This window comes from Seriola lalandi, unplaced genomic scaffold, assembly GCF_002814215.2.
Source record: "Seriola lalandi dorsalis isolate HSWRI2012SDOR001 ecotype SW California unplaced genomic scaffold, Sedor1 jcf7180002054883, whole genome shotgun sequence".
Lineage (NCBI taxonomy): Eukaryota > Metazoa > Chordata > Actinopteri > Carangiformes > Carangidae > Seriola > Seriola lalandi.
This window is the reverse complement of record NW_019525658.1, coordinates 3,980,454-3,998,670: the sequence shown is the minus strand read 5'-3', so window position 1 is coordinate 3,998,670 and position 18,217 is coordinate 3,980,454. Positions and strand designations below refer to the sequence as shown.

Sequence of the window (18,217 nt, the reverse complement as noted above, 5' to 3'; positions counted from 1 at the left end):
ATTTCATACTTTCATCGCTGTTAATCAATATTTCATCACGTCAAGCATCTGAGTTAGTGACAGACGCTGAGCAGCTTCTGCAAGCAATGAGTCAGAAAAACCATTTAATATCATCTCAACATCTCACTAAACCAGTCACGAAACCAAAATTATATTTGACAACAATAAATAAATAACAACAACAGATCACGTTGACAGAGTTTTTCCTGGAAATTCATTAAAATATATGAGTGAAGCCGGTGCTGCATGTTGGGAGAATATGGGAGAGAAAGCTGCAAAAAGCTTTTATTTCCCTTTCCACGGGCACATCTGAGCCAATTCTTTCTGTCTTCTCTTTCTATTACTAATTCAGCCTGGCTTCCATTAGGGGCTCACATTTCATATTTGGAAGCAGTCAGGCTCAACTCATCCTCATTTACTCAGCCACGTCTTCATTAGGAGCAAGCAGGACAGATGAGAGCTGAGGTCATGTGGGTATACTGACAGCAAATCCTCTCCAACCTGTTTGAATTCTCTTCCCCAGAAATTGAGGTACAACTGAAAAGAAAAGGAACTTTTAAAGCTAATGCTAAGTTTTATTCAGGTTTGTCCACTTTTGCATTCCAATGATCACTTATTTCAGATTCTTGCCAGCTACACAATTATTTTCGCTAGACTCCTGTTTGTGGATGCACCAATTAAGTACAAGAGTTGATCCAATTCTTATAATAGTATCAAAAATTCCTCCGAAATTACCTAAATACTGGATTGGCAATCGGCGAGTAAGAGATTTTATGCACCAATCCGATAAATAGCGCAAATCACATTGGTATTCGATCGGTACTCGGTATCAGCCAATGCACAAGTTCAGGTATCTGAATCAATATCAGTGAGGAAAAAGTGGTATCGGATCATCTGTTTAAAGTACATAAGTAAAAGCCTCTGTCATTTAGTGCTGTTACGTATATTGGATGCTGTAAGCTGTAAGGTACTCTCTATACTTCCTGTGTCATCTCTTGATGCTTTGCAAATAAATGATGAGTTCTGTGTGTTGGAGCCACTTCACAACACACTGTTTTCTGCCTGGAGCTGCAGGTACAGCAAATAATACATATGAGGAATATAATAGTCTTAGGAGAATGCGTGAAACAGAAGACTTTAAAGTTTAAAAGTGAATATTTAATTTAATAATATATATATATATATATATATATATATATATATATAAATAAATATAAGATAATGGATTTTTGAGGCCATAAACCATATACATGTTTGAGTGTTTTGATTTTGGTAAATGTTTAAAGATCCCTTCGGTTAAGAAGTTTGGGGTTAGAGTTAGTGAGTGAGATCGTTTAAAAGCATCCTGGAGGCCTAGTGGTTATGATATATACTGTACACTGTAACTGCAGCACTTGCACCTCATGGTACAGGCTCTACTATGAATATTATTTTCTCTGACACACTGCAGGATAACCCCAAAAGCATGTTGGTTTTGTACGATTAACTAAACTGAATCACTCTATATTATTCATAACAACAGGATGATTTCAACACTTTCTTTTCATCTTCATTATTACGCATCACCTTTCCAGGACATGGCATGACCTTATAGCGGGACGTCCTCTGCCTCGGAGCTGCTGCCCCTCTGCTCTCTGGCATCCAGCCGCCCAGAGGCCACAGCCAGACTGACAAGACAAGGATAAAACATGTCAAGGGCCCAAGTGTGTGCAGACAAATTGCAGAGGAAGAAGTGAAATATAAATAAATCAGTGACACCGCTCTCCTCCTCAGTCTTGTAATCAGTCAAGAGCAGCAGCGTTTCCTGTTCATACGCTACAGGACAAACAACATAAATGAGCGGCTTTCAGAGCTCTGTCGGCTTGTGCCAGTGTTGGGCCCACCGCCTGTTTTAGCAAGGGTGCACAGATGCTGGAAATGAATGATTAATCACCCTAAATTCAGTTAAGAAGCAGAAGCATTGGTGGCAACAGCATGAGGAGATGCATCAGCAAAAGCCCCAAAAAACCCAAAAACAACTCCTATCCCAGATTTTATTTTCTGCAGCTAGAGGAAGGATTCATTGTGAGTTCCTCCATTGTTAAGTTTGCATTTTTGCCTCAGTTTCAGACCAAATTGCCACGACTCTGCAATGTGGAATAAACAGATAAAGAGCACAAATGAACAATTTGTGTGTTTATTTCCCTAGTATGTCACAATAATGCGTCATTATGCTGGAGGCCAGGAAGCATTTATTCGTATTCATTGTGAGGATATGACCACTGACCCTAACTTTTGTCTGCATGTGAATTCAGTTTATTTTAGCGTTACTGCAGAGTGCACAGCTGTACAGAAGAATAATTAAGAAGCAGGGGAGAGGGCACATCACTACAGAATTAACATGAAGGATTTATTTCTGTGGTTTTGGCCATTTTGAGCTCCTGTTCTGTATATTATATTTACCAAACTAAATCTGAGAACATGTCGACATTGTGACACTGCTGCTGCTGGAGATATGGATAGCAGTTAAACAACCAAAATAAAAATTACACTTTATATTAGGCTTTTTATCTCCCCTAAACCTCCTCCAAAGAACATCTCAAATGGATCAGATTATATTTTTCACTCATGTTAGATTCCTCCGGAACAGCAACGCAGCATACGAAGAACAAACAGCTTAGTAGAGGACGACTGACTGACCTTGTACTGCTGATGTACCTTAAATAAGTATCTCATTGTTGAGTCTGACAGGGACATGCAGAACAGAACTTCACCACCTTCAAAGTCATTTGTTGTACAAATGGACAAATAAATAATTTAGCTTGTTTGACAAATTGTCCTCTCTGACTCTGTGGGGCTGGCACCTTTTCAAAATAAGGACAAAATTTGAATGCAATCAATGCAGTTTAATCCTAAACTACGCTGTAGGTCATTCTGTTCATTTGCATTACCTCCGCTGCTGCATTTGAGTGACAAGCTGATCTTACTATGACACAAACAGCTCTACTTTTCTCCACAATTTTTAGATCTATGGCATTGATTCCACAATGCTTCCACACATCACTTCTCAGATGGTTTGGTGTCATGATTATTCCTTCAGCTCGACCTGCTACTTTTCTCCATACAGTGGGTGAGAGACGGTTCATTGGAGTGCAAGTCCTGATGTGCTTACTGTGGCTTTGTCTCAATTCATGTACTTCCACACTCACTCTTGCCGTTTTGAATGCATAAGTGCATTCACATTGACAAGATTGGTAACGTGCCGTACCTGGATGGTGCACTCAAAAAGTTCAGTGTGAAACAATGGACACCTCCCACCCTCAACGGTCACCATCTTGGCTGTGCAGCGGATCGGAAGGGGCCAAACATTTTCAAACACTTGTGAAAACGGCGGCAGACGAGTGAGGACACGTCGCCCCATGACACAGGGAGCACACACAGGAAAATAAAATGTTCATTTTCAAATGACTGCACAATGGCTGTGTTTGATTTGGGACAACACTACCCTGTCAGGGCTGCACAGTACTGGTTAGCACTTCCTCCCACAGTCCACAGTATACTGTTTACATGTGAGCGTACTAACTAAATTTATTTTTAAAAAAATACAGATATATTTTAACTTTTCCCATGTTTGAGCAGCCGTTCATGTTCAGGTGAAAAAGCGACAGCACTAAGACACAGTAGCAAATATTAGGTGGCTTGTTACTGTTCTGCACCCTGGAGGATCTAAACCAATTCAATCAGAGACGAGACCTAGGGTGAACACACCTGCCAAATCTGTGACGGATGTTTGCAGTATAGGCAGCTTTGGCATAATTTTATTATGTGCTTTTGTTCTCTCTACCAAAAAAGTTTAGCCAACCGTGGTGCTTGAGTATAACCTGTGTGATCAGAGTTATTTTCATCAACGTTGCTGGATTAATGGTTAAAACATTGAAAAGAAAAACATAAGCATTAAGTTATAATAAACCAGGATAATCTTTCAATCCTTTACTAGACAGCAGCACTTTCTCCTTGTCCCTCAGTGCGTCTGTCACCCAGCAGCACAGGAAGGAAAGCAGGAAAAGTCTTGCTGAGGGTAAAGCACACTTCTCCAAAGAGCAACTGCTGCTCACTGAATTAACATGTCCCTCTCCTTGGCGATCAATTCATTAAGCTAATGGATTTTACTGTCAGATACATCGCTATAATTGCAAGAGGTTGACTCTCTTCTAAATGAGATGCTGAGAAAAATATTAATTTTCACCCAGTCTAATTGGATAAGGGGAGGCATCGCAATCACAAACCAACACGGGGGTTCTCGACACAATTCAGTCATCAATATCTGATCAGGACAGCTGTTGTCAACATCATTACAACAAGGTTCTCTCAGCTGAGCACCGTGGGCTCATTACAGTAGCTGCAATGCCACTTTGGTGAAGGGGAAACACAGGACGGAGAAGTCACAGAGGGAACAATGCAGCGCGCCCCACGTTGACGATCAAATTAGCAGGAAGCCAGCTTGTTTCTCACACCTAGTCAACACTGTTTACCATCCGTCTTTGACTCTGCCGCCAGCATATCGGATGAGGCAAGAGGCATAGAGCCGGAAGCCCGAGGCGGGGGGGGGGAATAGAAAAAGCTGATGAAACAGTGGGAGGGAAGGAGTTCAGAGATGAAAGAGAGGTCACAGCAGCGAGTGCCCAGCAGATGTTACAGCTATAAAAGGTCAGTTGTAATTCGTTAGGGAGGGCGTTAAGCTGGGGAGCTGGACGAAAGCCAGTTGCACAAGAACTGGGCACATACTGGACTTTCCAGTAGGTGTCCCTTTGATGGAGGACAACTCAGACACTGGATTCTCATCATGAGCTCCATGGGGCACAGCTGCTGTCTCAACAAGAAATCTGACTTTGATCTCAACACCAAGTTCATAGCAAGAGACAGTTTAAACTCTAAACTACGTCTCCTCCTTTTCCATAACACCAACAGATTCTGATCGAACAATCCACAGTAGCCAATCTGTGAGATTGTATTTAGGCACACTGATGCTTTGCCAATGTCAACATATAGGTGAGCAGACCTGCCTGCCTTGGGAAAATATTTTGAGCATCATAATAGTGTAAAGCTTTGTTTGTGCTTACATACCACTCCACTTTGCACACGTTTTTTTCCCTACTCATCAACATATCATCAAGTTATTCAACATATGAATCAGCTGTGAAGAAAACAATACAATCATATATTCTTGAGAAGAACTCTAATGAAAAGTCATATTTACATTTAGGAATAGTGTTTGTGGCCATGTGTGAACAGTGTGACATCAGTTCACAGGAGGCTGAACCCTGGTTTTAAACTTGCAGGGTTCAGGGTTTTATAAATGTTCACCTCAAGTTTTGGAACTTCAGTCTAGGAACTTAAGTTTAACTTTGTCAGTTTAAATGCTTGTTAGCTAGCTAGCTTGTAAATTACGTAACGTCAGGCTAACGTTACCAACGTTAAATAGTTTGACACGTTTGGCAGGTCTGCCTTAACTTAACTCAATTCACAATGTCAACTTTCCACATCCACCGCAGCCCGTTTACCTTTGCAGAGGAGTTTAAGCATCGCCATCACCTGAGGAGATGTAAACACCTGTTTCTGTTGCTGTGTTGAAATGAGTGACATTTGTCAGTTGCTCCCGCTTGACGGTTTGGGGGGACTGAACCCGGCGCTGTGATTGGTCGAACTCTTCTTCTCTTGTTAAGCAGCTTAGACGCTGCTGACCCCTTGCTGTTAAACTTGAGTACTGTACGTGCACAATTTAACTTACAGACGTCACCAGCTTTTTGCGTAGCATACTTTACAGCGACAAATCTTACCAGCGTACTTTGATGTCAAAATGCTTACCTTCTACGCAAAATGCGTACAGGTCTGGGTGAGGCAGATCGAAATGTCATTAATTTTGGTCAAGTATTCAACAAGTTCAGATTTTTGACCAGATGATGATGGAAAATTCAGGATAACACCAACGTCATTAATGCGAGGAACATGAATATCTACCAACTTCCACGGCTACCCATCCAGTAATACTGCACTTGCTAAATGCTGTACTGTGTGACACTGCACAGGCACTTTACTGCTGTGGACAATCCAACCTACATTTATACTGTACTTGTAAAAATATAACATACACACACACCATAGGCCTATGCATTTTCTGTTTATATGTCCAATTTAAATAAATTTCCATTTTATCTGTATATTTTATTATTATCGTAATATTATTATTATTATTCTATTTTATCTATTCTATTTTCTTACTTCTGTTGATATCTGTTTATCTTGAATGTAAGCTACTGGAGCATTTTAATTTCCCTTTGGGATAAATAGTGTTACCTAGTCATTTCCTCCTGAATCAACAATGTAAACATGCTTGAACAGAGTGATGAAAAGTTAGGGGATAAAAAAAGCACAAAATGATGTATCACAGTAGAACCAACAATCTGTTCCAGATTTGGTCCCAATCCATCTAGTAGCCTAGATATTGAGATATTTCACTTGATAAGTGAAAAATCTGACTAGGTGGCAACTGATGAAAAATCAGGGGATGGCAAATACAACCAGGAAACATCCACTGGGGACTATGAATGTTTGTACTACATTTTATGGCAGTCCCTTCCATAGTTGTTGAGATTCTATACTGAAATTCGAATACATCAACCTGCTGGTGGTGCCAGAAAGTAAATGGGACTTCTTCTCTGGGGACCAAAATGTCCTGGCAATCCAGTCATTATTTCCTTTAAGAAGATATTTTAGTCAGGACCAACATGGTGGACCAACCTACTGACCAAAGTTGCCACCCATAGAGCCGATCAACCCTTTCCCGTAGCGTAAAACCTTTTTACAACCCTTTCCTTACACAGTTATGTCTGCCTCTGCCTTGATACTTCTAAACCTTGTCCTTGAGTAATGATCTCCTAGAACCAGAGCTTAATAATGACCAAATGTGTTGCCTCCTCCCTGGTTAATTTAATTTAGATTGCTACTGTAGTCACTTGGGGTGATTCTACACCTCCCACGCTGAGACCTCAGATTCCTCTTGTGCAAAGCTGTTGTGGGAGATCAGCCCCAGACCGTTCTCTCCATCATTAAATTGTCAGAGAGTTGAAAGCACAGATCACAGTGCTGTAAAAAGAGAGGAGAAGAGGCATTTTAAAGGTTATGACTGATACCAGCTCCTGATATCCCAATCCAAACCGTAGCTGCAGTGTGCACGTGGCCCCGCGGTATGGGCTCCAAAGTAAACAGCCTGAGCCATTTTACACCTGAAACATCATTACAGAGTAACTCCATGTTATGCTCATTAAACACATGAGGTATGCAAAGAAAACTGCCTAAATAACTGACTATGGAGAAAAGCCATGCCTGGTGGGAAACTGATCAGACAAGAGGCTGAAATCTATGCAACATTCATCCATTTATCCCCAGTCATCCTAAAGCACTCCTAAAGCAGCTCTCCGGCTTTCACTCGGTCATTACTGAATTTAGGAGGTAGAAGACTTTGTATAATTCATGACAAAGAGACTTTAATTTAAGCTGTATCATGCAGGTCTATAAATTATACAGCACCTTACACAGAGCTTTTGCTTTGGACTTGCAAATCCTGGGAGCCAATGACTGTCCCTCAGCTATTTGAAAAAGCAATCAGGTTTACATACAGTAGGACAATAATGTTAATGCATAATAGCGTTTGTTATTAGGAAGCTCAGGACTAATTAAGTAAATTAATTATTGGAAATAAACTGGCACGTCATGAAATAAAAATATATAGTTATAGTGGAAAGTTATTGACACAGATTACACATGATGCACTGTGGATTACGAACATGCTGCCTATCAGAGTTTGGAAAATGTTCTTGAGCTCACTTTGAGTGTCTGGCATGATATGTAGATGAATTAGTATTCACTGGGCAGCCATTCAATGACAGGAATCATGTGTGGTGAGAAGGGCGTAAAGAGGCCGACAATGAGATCATATGTAAAGCCAAATTTAAAAGAATTCAATTCAATATTAACTGCACTGTCATTTAGTGCACTATCTGGCTTTTCAGCCTGGACTGCCTCTGATAGACCAGTGCTAATTAAAATCATTTTTTGATCTGCTTTTAGAGAAAAATAATAACCCATTTGAAAAATAATGACTGGGACTGCTGCAGTGGACGTCCCAGAATTCACGGAATAAAAGTAACATTCCCCCATAAACTGTGGACCTGTTTAATGGAGAATGATGACTATACACAGACGATCGCGCTAACTCATAAATTAGAAGTTGGTCATTCATTCTATACGCAGTCTTACAAGTAGCAAAAGTGGCAATTAATCATAGCGGCTGCACACATTAAGAGTATCAGCTGGAGAGGGAAGTGCTGGGAAGACGTAGCTTTGAGCTACTGTCACAAAGAACTGCTGAAGAGCTGAACGCAGTAAGTCATAATGAGGTCCTGTTAAGAAAAGGCTCATAGTCTGCATATTTCACTTGCAAAAATATGACAATGACAAGCTCCAGAAAGTATGTGCCAGTGTAAGTTATTGGCGGTACTTAGAATTTCAATTTTACAAGTCAAAAATGAAACTGTCCCCCAGCGTGGACTTCGTATTGAGTTGAGACACGAGTAACTGTGACCATTTAAATCATGTATGCATTATGTAAATTTGTTTGTTTTTTTTTCATTTTGAGAATACTTATCATGGTCAAGGTCAAAGTTTGACATATAGGGGTCATATATTTAAGAACTATCCCTTGGGGATCAGTGACCTAGTGCCATCCTCAGGACCTGTGGCCAGTGAAGCAAAAACCTCTGGAAACGTTGCTTTGGAAGGTGATCAGAATGGCAGATGTTTAAAGCACAGCCAACAAAAAGCATCATACCACCACTCATCATCATGTGTCATCTGCTTAGCCTTTAAGTGAGGACAATTATACAGGGAAATGGCAAAAATCAACTGGTTATAGGGGTTATAGGGTTAGACTGACCTGTACGGTGGTATTATAGCATTCTGATGAACAGGCCTTTTTATTAAACATTCAGTATGGGCCAGTGTGGTCATACAGTAATTCATCCCTGACCGCAGCTCCATTAAAGCAGTCTGTAAATCACCCTGAAGAGCTGCTAACCTTGCTAAACCTGTTGAGAGCTGCTAAACAGTGTATTCATTCTGGACGTCACTGCAGAGGTTTTCACTTCCATGATGCTCTGAAAGTTGTCAGAGAAGAAGGAAGAGATTTAGTTAAAAGTTAAAAGAATCCTTCTTGAGGCAGCTTTTTTTACCTTCAAATGTATATTTCTAAAATCAATGCATCATCCACTTTAGTGAGAATACTAATGTGAAGCAAATTAAAGCAAATTTGCAGTCTGTACAGCCAGTGATAATTAAGTTGTCAAAGGTTGCGGTCCTCATAGTCCACTATTGATTCACATTCTCCACAGTCATCTCCACTGCACCTGCACTTTTCTAATTTCTCCTGACTTTGCAAGTGAAACAGACGATTTTTAAACACCCAGCGCAGCAGAGAGAATCAATCACAGATACAGTACAATAGCCAGAATTGTACTTTTTAAATGAACGGTCGTTATCTTTGCTGACCTGTTGCTGACAGTGAGTGATGATAAAGGAATGAAGCGAGATTGTCGGTCATGAATTTTGGAGGGCCTCCAACGCGGCTCTCTGAGGCCAGATATTAGTGTAAAACCCAACGTAGGCAAGAATCAGCAGAGTGAAGAAGATGCCATCTGAAAGTCACAAAGCTGTAGCACTGGGAGATAAACACGCTTCACACACTTCAGTGTGGAGGACAGTGAGACTGTGCCTAAAAACTTCTGCACTGATGCAATAATTTAAAAAAGCAGGTTTGTAGAAGCCGCTAGTTGTTCTTTGGATTATTGATGACATCCTCACTAATATTTCATCACTGACACAGCCACTGCTACACAAATGAAGGTAAGCAATTACAGTGTCATGGCTGTTTAATCACAGTATCATCAGAATATGATGAGTAATTTGACTGACTGTGTCAGAATCATCTGTAATACACAGCTCACACAATAAGAGTGGGCTTTCAGTGTTGGGGTGATGTATCTGGTTACGCTGATACTGAAACTATTTTATCGAAACAGCCACTAGCATATAATATATTGCCAGTGTTGATTATTTTAATATGAAAAACTATCTTCAAATGTGAATTTTCCTTTTGTTTTTTGTTCTGGAGGTAGAAACAAAACCTCCACTGGATCCCAGGAGTATCACTAGAGCGCAGATTGTTCACCTGTAAAAAAAAAAAAAACGAGTCCATAGGTAATCTGTGCAGCAGGTTATTATCACCCAAAGTTACGTTTTGTTGCTAGGTGACGTCTAGCAGCCGTAGTAATTATAACAGTAGCAAAGGGAAAAGTGTGGTGACGTGGTATAAAGAGAGACAAAGTCCACGTCGGGAGGAAGTTGTGGTGGATGGACGGGTCAGCGAAACACAGGAAAATGACACAGGAGAGCGGTGTTCAATTCCCATGCTAAACTAGCTGTTTATATCGTTTGTATTACCCATGACTGTTCAGAAAAGTTAACCACATTGTTATTATTGTAACCATTACAACAAAGATCATCGAACGTTGAAGTAATGGTGGTGGTATATACGGATGGTGGCTGATAAGTAGCAAGAAACTGCAGCACAGAAATGCCAAAGTATGTGTGAGGTCATCTCGAAACAGTGCTGGCATCGAGCGCTCTGACTGTAACTGCAAGCTGTCTCGCTCAAAAAACACAAAACACGACAAAATGAGTATCTATCGGCTGGTATGTTGTTATCAGATTTTTAGTTCCCAAATATCAATCAGCCTCAAAAATATATAAGCTTTAATTATCACTCTCGTATTTAGAGTGTACAGTATCACTAGTAGTAGTAGAGTAGGGTTGGGTAATATGACATGAGATGATATAAATGTATGTACTGTCGGAGGGTCTGTCTCACTCTGGTAGTTCTCCCTTTGATTCCTGAGGTTGTATGAATCATTGTGGGCAGTGTTGAAAATCAAGGAGCAGGATTACTGTGTGGCAGGATTGGATTTAAAGGATGGTTGCATCACTGAGATGAAGTACTTTGATTTGTCTGGTATTTCACTCACTGGATTAACTAAAAATAGACATTTCTGTCTGTGTATTTCATCCACATACGTTTTCTCAACTGATTATCCAAAAAAAAATGTGTTACATCATCGAGCAACTGACCTGGGAACTACTTTGATTATTGAATGATAATTTTAGTCGTTTCTTTACTTTCCTGGTCCCAGTTTCTCAAACACCAGGATATGGATGCTGCTTTATGTCCTATACCACAGTAAACTCAATCTCTAGGCAAAACAAAGTATGTGAAGATGTCACCTTGAACTGTAGGAATTCATACTGGGCCATTTTCACTATTTTCTGACATTTCTCTGAAAAAAAACACAAAAATTACCACAGAACATCTTGAAACACCTGAAAGTCAAAATGCTGACGTTCCAAGTCCTCAGTAGTCATCACTATGTTACTGCATGAGTACTCATCCTCGAACTTGACCTTCATTTTGATCTCAACTAAGAAGCTGTAAAGTTTCATGACTGCACCTTTTTGTGACATTATCACAGTGACAAAATCTGTTCACAGACAGACAGACATCTCTCACACAAAATCACCTCTGTGCTGCTACAGCAGGTGTCTCCAGGAGAACATTCTGCCATGATGACACACACACGCACACAAAAACACACACACACACACACACACACACACACACACAGGCTCACAAGGTCAAAACAAAACCAGCCACACACTGTTGAAGCTGGTAATTAATGGACCAAACAACCAGCTTATTAATCGATCATGAAAATAATTGTGGGTTGCAGCCATACTTAGTTATTGGCCACAGAAAATAACAGCTGAGGTTGATGGGAATATTATTAGTTTTGCAGATATTTGGTCAAAAACTTGATGCTTGATGAAAAGTCAGGGGATCACAAGAGTTATTAAAATTTATCCTGAGGGGAACATGAATAAATGTATCAAATTTCAAGTTGGTCTAATGGGTTGGATGGATTCACTCAAAAATTCACTCAGATTCACTCAGACTGACTCAAAATCTAACTTCAGAGAAGAGTGGCTTTAGAGGAAAATGCAGGGGATCACCAGCATCAGCAGGATTCATCTTCAGGTAACCACAAACGTCTGTAAAAACATTAATAGAAATCCAGTGGGTGAAATATTTCAATCTGGACACTGCTATAACCTAGAGTCATGCCGCTAGCAAGAAACAAATCCAGGGATCCCTATGAAAAATGTATTTATATAAAAACAAATGGACACCAGCTTAGTCGGGATATGGTGAGAGAGGTCTTTGATAAGCCAATGCATAAGTAAAGCATGATGTTGTTATGGCAACAGAAGAGGAAGGAGGTTGTTTTGGATGTGTCAGTCCACAATTCATGTGACTTTGACAAAGGAAGCTACATTTTACATCGTGTCAGCGATTTCATACCATGACCATGACCGTTCCCTAACTTTAACTAAGCAAGTTTAGTTTTCTTAAAGTAACAAAACTTTAAGTCTAGAGGTGGCAGATTGGCTACAACTGAAAAAGATGTTGTCCTGACACCAAGAGCCAATATGGGTCATTTTGAAAGACAACAACAAATAACCTATTTTGTCGTTCAGCTTGGAGAAGTTGGACTCTAATGGTTGTGATTCACCAAATTATCAAGACCCCAAGTGAGACAAAACATAAAATGACCAAACAGTATCATTAAGAGTTTTAGCATATGCTCCATATGTTTCATATGTTCCATTTTCCTTCATTTTCACACTACATCTGAAGAGCTCACTTATCTCTGCTGTGCAAATGTGACTTAATGGTTTGGGTCAATTACGGGCCATCATTGCCTAGGGGTAACTGAGGGACGGTCTACATTTGGTTCCAGTTGACTTTTAGTTCACTAAATGCCACTTAATGTCCTTTTACAGTTCAGCATGAGCATGTCTGTGAGTAAAGCTCAGAACGTGTTACACTGCAGATAAGTGAGACTTCTTGCTGATTTAGAAAGTAAGAAAGGAAAAGCTGCATATACGGTATGAGAATGAGAGCAGCTGCCTGGCCTCCCCGTGCTCTCACTGTGACCTGTAAAGTCCATAGAAACTGTTACCTCTATCATCAGCAGCATTTTGTCCAGCTGGTGCTCCGGGGGCCAGTGAGAGACTCCAACATTGCTCCCAGGGGGTGCAAATTAGCCAGACTGGATGAATGAGGCTGCACACTCACACGGCAGAGACTGTACTTCCTACCCCAGAGCCCCCGTGCACTGATCTGCCTCCCATTCTGTCTCTATCATTCTGCTGCTTTGGCCTTGGGGACGCAAATTCAAGCCAAATTGTAATGCCATGCCTCGAGGTCAAAACAATGAGCAGTTACTTTGTGTTTGCTGCTAAGTGGACTATTCCCATGCAGTGTGACCTAAGCACGGTCCACAGATCTGCTGAGTGAAAACATTAGCACGCACACTGGGCAGACTGCCTGCACTTCAGTAATATAATCAGCTTGGTGTTCAGCCAGAGCAGACATTTGGGGCAAATGTTGAGTTGGTGCGACAATAAAATCGTGACACTGGTCAGCTTAATGAGATTAATTCTTTCCAGTGTGGGCACAACATCAAACTGAAATCATGTTCTGTCAAAGAAACACTACAGCCTGAATATTACAGCAGACACCTGTTGAGCTTCAGTAGCAGTGCAGTCCTGCTAAATTCTCCCTCTGATGAATGGCTCACTAAGTCTGATTCGCACAGCACTTAACTGTGAGGGGAAGTGTTGAGCACACGGAGGATTTACAGCCAAGTTACAGCCAGTCAAAATAATATATTTCGTCTTGAACACGCAGCTTAAAATACAACCGCTAAGCTGTCCAATTAATTCTGCGTAGCATTACCTCAATGTGTGGAATCATTACTTTTTAAATTCATTAGGTGATCCATGACTTTTCAATTTATATTGATGGCTGCAACAAGCATCTTTCTTCCTTAACTCTCTGTGTCACGCACAAACACAAACGCACCATCCTCTCCCCTTAAACCTCTGCATGCCGGTCTGTAACTGACTTAAACAACGAAGATACATCCTCACAAGACGAAGATGCAAGGCAGCTAATGAGAACTATAGTGAAGAAATAATACACTATGTCCTGTGCTGAAGAGTGGAATACTAAAGGGATGCTCCACCAGGTTGGTTTATATCTATAGGAAAACAGATTAAAGGTCTCATATTGTTTCAAGGTAATTCCCATGTCTTTACTGATCATAAAGCAGATCTAGGTTCTATAGTGAAAGATTGTACACAGCCTGTATTCAGAAACTGAGCCTTAAAACAAGCCGTCAGGACTTTTGTAACTTTGTGATGTCACAGGTATATAGTCACCCCACCCCACTATGCCCCCCCACCACGACACACCATCCAATCTTGCAGGATTTGGTTTCTATGACTGTTTACCTGAAATCTGCTGTATTTTAATTCAATCACTCAGAAAACAGTCAGCCAATCAAACAAGAAGATCAGAGCCTCCTCTCTTCTGATTGGCTCACTGACCTGTTGTTACTAGAGCTGCAGAGAGAAGCCCAGGAGAAGAGATGTAAAACTACACTGAGATGGTTTTTGGTTCTTAATACCACACATATATCTTCTTATGGATCAACACTTCAAGTAAAACACAGGGAAAGTGTAAGATATAGGACCTTTAAGAACTTTCCTATCCAAGGAAAGAAGTGAGGTCTTGTTTCATAGATTGCATTTTATCCCCTCCTGGCCCGGGAGCTCATACACTTGACAAAATCCCAGCAATTCAGGCACTTTAGACAACAAATGATCAGAATCCTCAAGGCCTCAGTCTGCTGGTCCACAGGGTGGCCTTTCGGATTGAGCTGATAGAACAGGTGTCACACTGCATTCAATGTTTCATTTAGAAATCAAAGTAAGATAAAAAAAAATGTAAAAAAAGAAAAAAAGAAAGTCTTTGCATGGCAGTTTTGAAAAATACAAGTTGTTGTGCAGATCCAAGGTCAGTCTGGGTGCTTTTAAGTTCAACCTTTAGCTGCCACAAAAAACTGGAGGAAGAGATTCATCACCTTTGATAAAGTACATGTTTCCTTTACTTAGCTGTTCGCTGCGAAGCAACTTCTGCTCCCTGTGAAAGTAAATATGTTCAGCTCAGATTATTGGAGCTCTTTGTTACTCTGTGTGCTATTTATAACAATCCTGAGACCCAACTCAGTTGACCTCCCGTGAAAGAAATAATGGAGACAGAGCTGAAAACAACTGCAGCAAGAAGGCAATAGAAAGCAACAAAGAAGCAGGGCAATTTCAGCTTTACAAAAGCAAACAATTATTGATGACATCGAAGCGCTGAGCTTCAAAGTCTTTTATTTATAGGGAGAGCAAATTACAGACAGCAGGCGGGAGAATGGATGTTTTTCTTACTACTTTTTTCATAAATAGAAAAGACGACTACCAAAGATGCAGAAAACTGTAATATTAAAGAAAAGGGTCAATGAAGGAGCTTAGTAGAGAACAGAAGTGATAGAGACGGGTTTGTGTCACAGTAAAAATTTCAAAAGGCTTTGACGGTGCCAAGATGGAGCCATCTTGTGGTCTCCAGGAGGACAGGGTGATGATATCATGTGGTTTCTCAGGGGGAAAGAGTCAACTTTAAATGAGGCAGGAGGAGACGGAGCTCAGAGCGGCTGCTTGGTGAAATGCTGCATTCTTTCTTTTTTTCTCTCATCATGCTGGAAGCCGCAGAATCAAACCTATCATCCCTATCTGGATCTTTATATGTGCTGGAGTGGAGCTGCAGGAGGAGAGGAAGTCTCCTGTTTCACAGTGAAATATGTGCTGTTTGAACAAAGTGACACCCGGTGTGCTCATGAAACAAACTGTCGGCTGAAAACAAAGTATGGCGTCTTACCAGGGATTCTCTTCCATGTATCTGCTTATAATTACACATATTGAGTTAGTTTTACAGTTAAAGTTTCTCTCCACTCCTAAAAGAAACCCGACCTCCTCGTATCTTCAGTAACCAAAGAAATATAACAAACTTCAGACTATTTGTCATAAATCTATAAACAGAAAATGAATCAGGAACAATCCTGATAAGAAAAACACAATTAAGTGATTAAAGAAAAAGGACACAAAGTCACGGACTTCATCTCCTCAAATGTGAAGGTTTTCAATCAATCATGAAAATGATCGATACCACCTGCCTGTTTTAGAATAGCAAAGTGTACATTGCACTGGGTGTAAAAAAAAAAAAAAAACATACAGAAGCATACATGAGAAAAACTATAGAAAGCAACACCTAATAAAAAAAAGCCACCTGAGAGACATCAAAGCAAAGACTGTAACAACACATTTTCTAATTTGTTTGCTTTTGTTTGCAAGAGGGAAAAGACCACTGAAGTCCTCTCCACAGAGAAAGATGAAAAACAGGATGGAACAAAAAGAACTGATTTTCTTATTTTTATCTTTTTTTTTTACATGTTAATGTGCTTTAAAGGATCAATCACTCAATCAAAAAAATAAATTATCAGCAACTATTATGATAATCAATTCATTGTTGCAGCCTTTGTTGCCAGACACTTTTCTTGCCAATAATATGATGATGACTAAACAGAAAAAGTCATCTGGCGCTCTGGGACAATATATTTGGGTTTTTCTTTTTTACTATTTTGAACATTGTATTGACAAAGTGACTAATCAATTAAACAATAAATATTTATTCCCAAAGCATAACTCCTTCGCTATCACGATTCTTTTCCTCTCTGGTGCAGCACATACAGACAAATAACTCCACACAGTGATGTATTGATACACAAACAGCTGATAAACTGTGACCTCCAATCTGCTGCCCCCGACCACTGATAAAGAAAAAAAAAAAAATCAGCGGAGGAAAGTTATTTTTAAAATTTTCCGTCCTGCTCAGTTTGACATATGACCCGCTGTGAGTTGATCTGATGAGAATTCATATCAGCTCTGACCAAGCACTAAACTCCTCCACAGAGGTGAGGAAGGTGCGCGCGGCTACATCTCTGCTTCTAATCCACCTTAAATGTCACCTTGAGAGAATCGACAAGCCGTTCTCCTGCATGCAGAGCAACCTGGGATGGATGGTAGGTTATGTTGGGGGGGTTGCTGATGCTGACATTGTTACTTTGCTTAATATTCATTACAGTTGCTTCTCAGTTGAGATAAAAAATTTTAAAAAAGCCGCAGACTGCAGGTTAACCTTATTTTGAAACTCTCGCTGCAGGACTTTTATTATGTATTACTGAAAGTTGAACGTCTGATTGCAACAGTCAGACTTTGAGATCATTTCTGGTTGACAGTCCATGCCTCATATACACTGAGGGGACCCCCTGTAAGGACCCCCTTGCGGTGTCCCCGGACCCCACCCCCGTCTCCCCCCAACATGCAGGACCTGTTTATGAGCCGTAAGTCAGACCTCCACCAGGCTGCTCCGCTTACTTTTGAAGCCACACGTGCACCGCAGCGCGCGGGCTGCCACCGCTCCGACTCCCAGCGGCGGCACGCAACAAGAATCTCGGTGAGGAGGAAAAAAAAAAAAAATCAGCATGCAGCACGACAACCATGCCTTCCCCCTGCAGCTAAGCATCTCCATAAAGTCACACTCACTCCTCTGCAAGCATGCACGCCTCTCATCATGGACAGCACAGAAGAAGAGAGGAAAAAACAAGAAGAAGACTGGACTGGCAAGTGGAATGCAAAATGAATGTACCTGTAACTCCACACTGTAGCCCTGATAGAAGTGTGTCGGGAACACGGCCAGCTGATGTTGCACTTGGAGGGAAACTGTATAATCCATTAACCAGAAGATGCTGAATAGCGACAGACTGAGCGGGAGACGCGTCTACTGTTGGCAGCAGTACTACACTGTAGTACAATCTGCCGCTGCTCTCCGCCCCGCTGTGCTCCTATTGGCCGCGCGGCGCTCGGCAGCCGCGTCAATTCACTGGAGGCAGGCTGGGAAGTGGCAGCTCACATCAGCAAATATCATCTGGTCTGTACTAAAACCATTCAGAGGCTGTGAGGAAAGATTTGTTTTGCACTAAAGTTGTGGCTTTTATTATTAGCACCATTATAGGCCTAGGTCTATTATTACCATTATTATTATTATTATTATTATTATTATTATTAT

General features: G+C 40.8%; 1 protein-coding gene across 1 annotated transcript in view; it reads right to left on the bottom strand.

The window, feature by feature from the left end:
- zmat4a (zinc finger, matrin-type 4a) overlaps window positions 1-17,960 on the bottom strand; it is a 139,747-nt gene extending 121,787 nt beyond the window's left edge. Inside the window, exon 1 of the mRNA XM_023397798.2 lies at window positions 17,798-17,960. Within this exon, the coding sequence (XP_023253566.1) occupies window positions 17,798-17,884 (87 nt within the window). The 5' untranslated portion in view covers window positions 17,885-17,960. The remainder of the gene's footprint in view (window positions 1-17,797) is intronic.
- Between the last annotated feature and the right edge of the window lie 257 nt (window positions 17,961-18,217).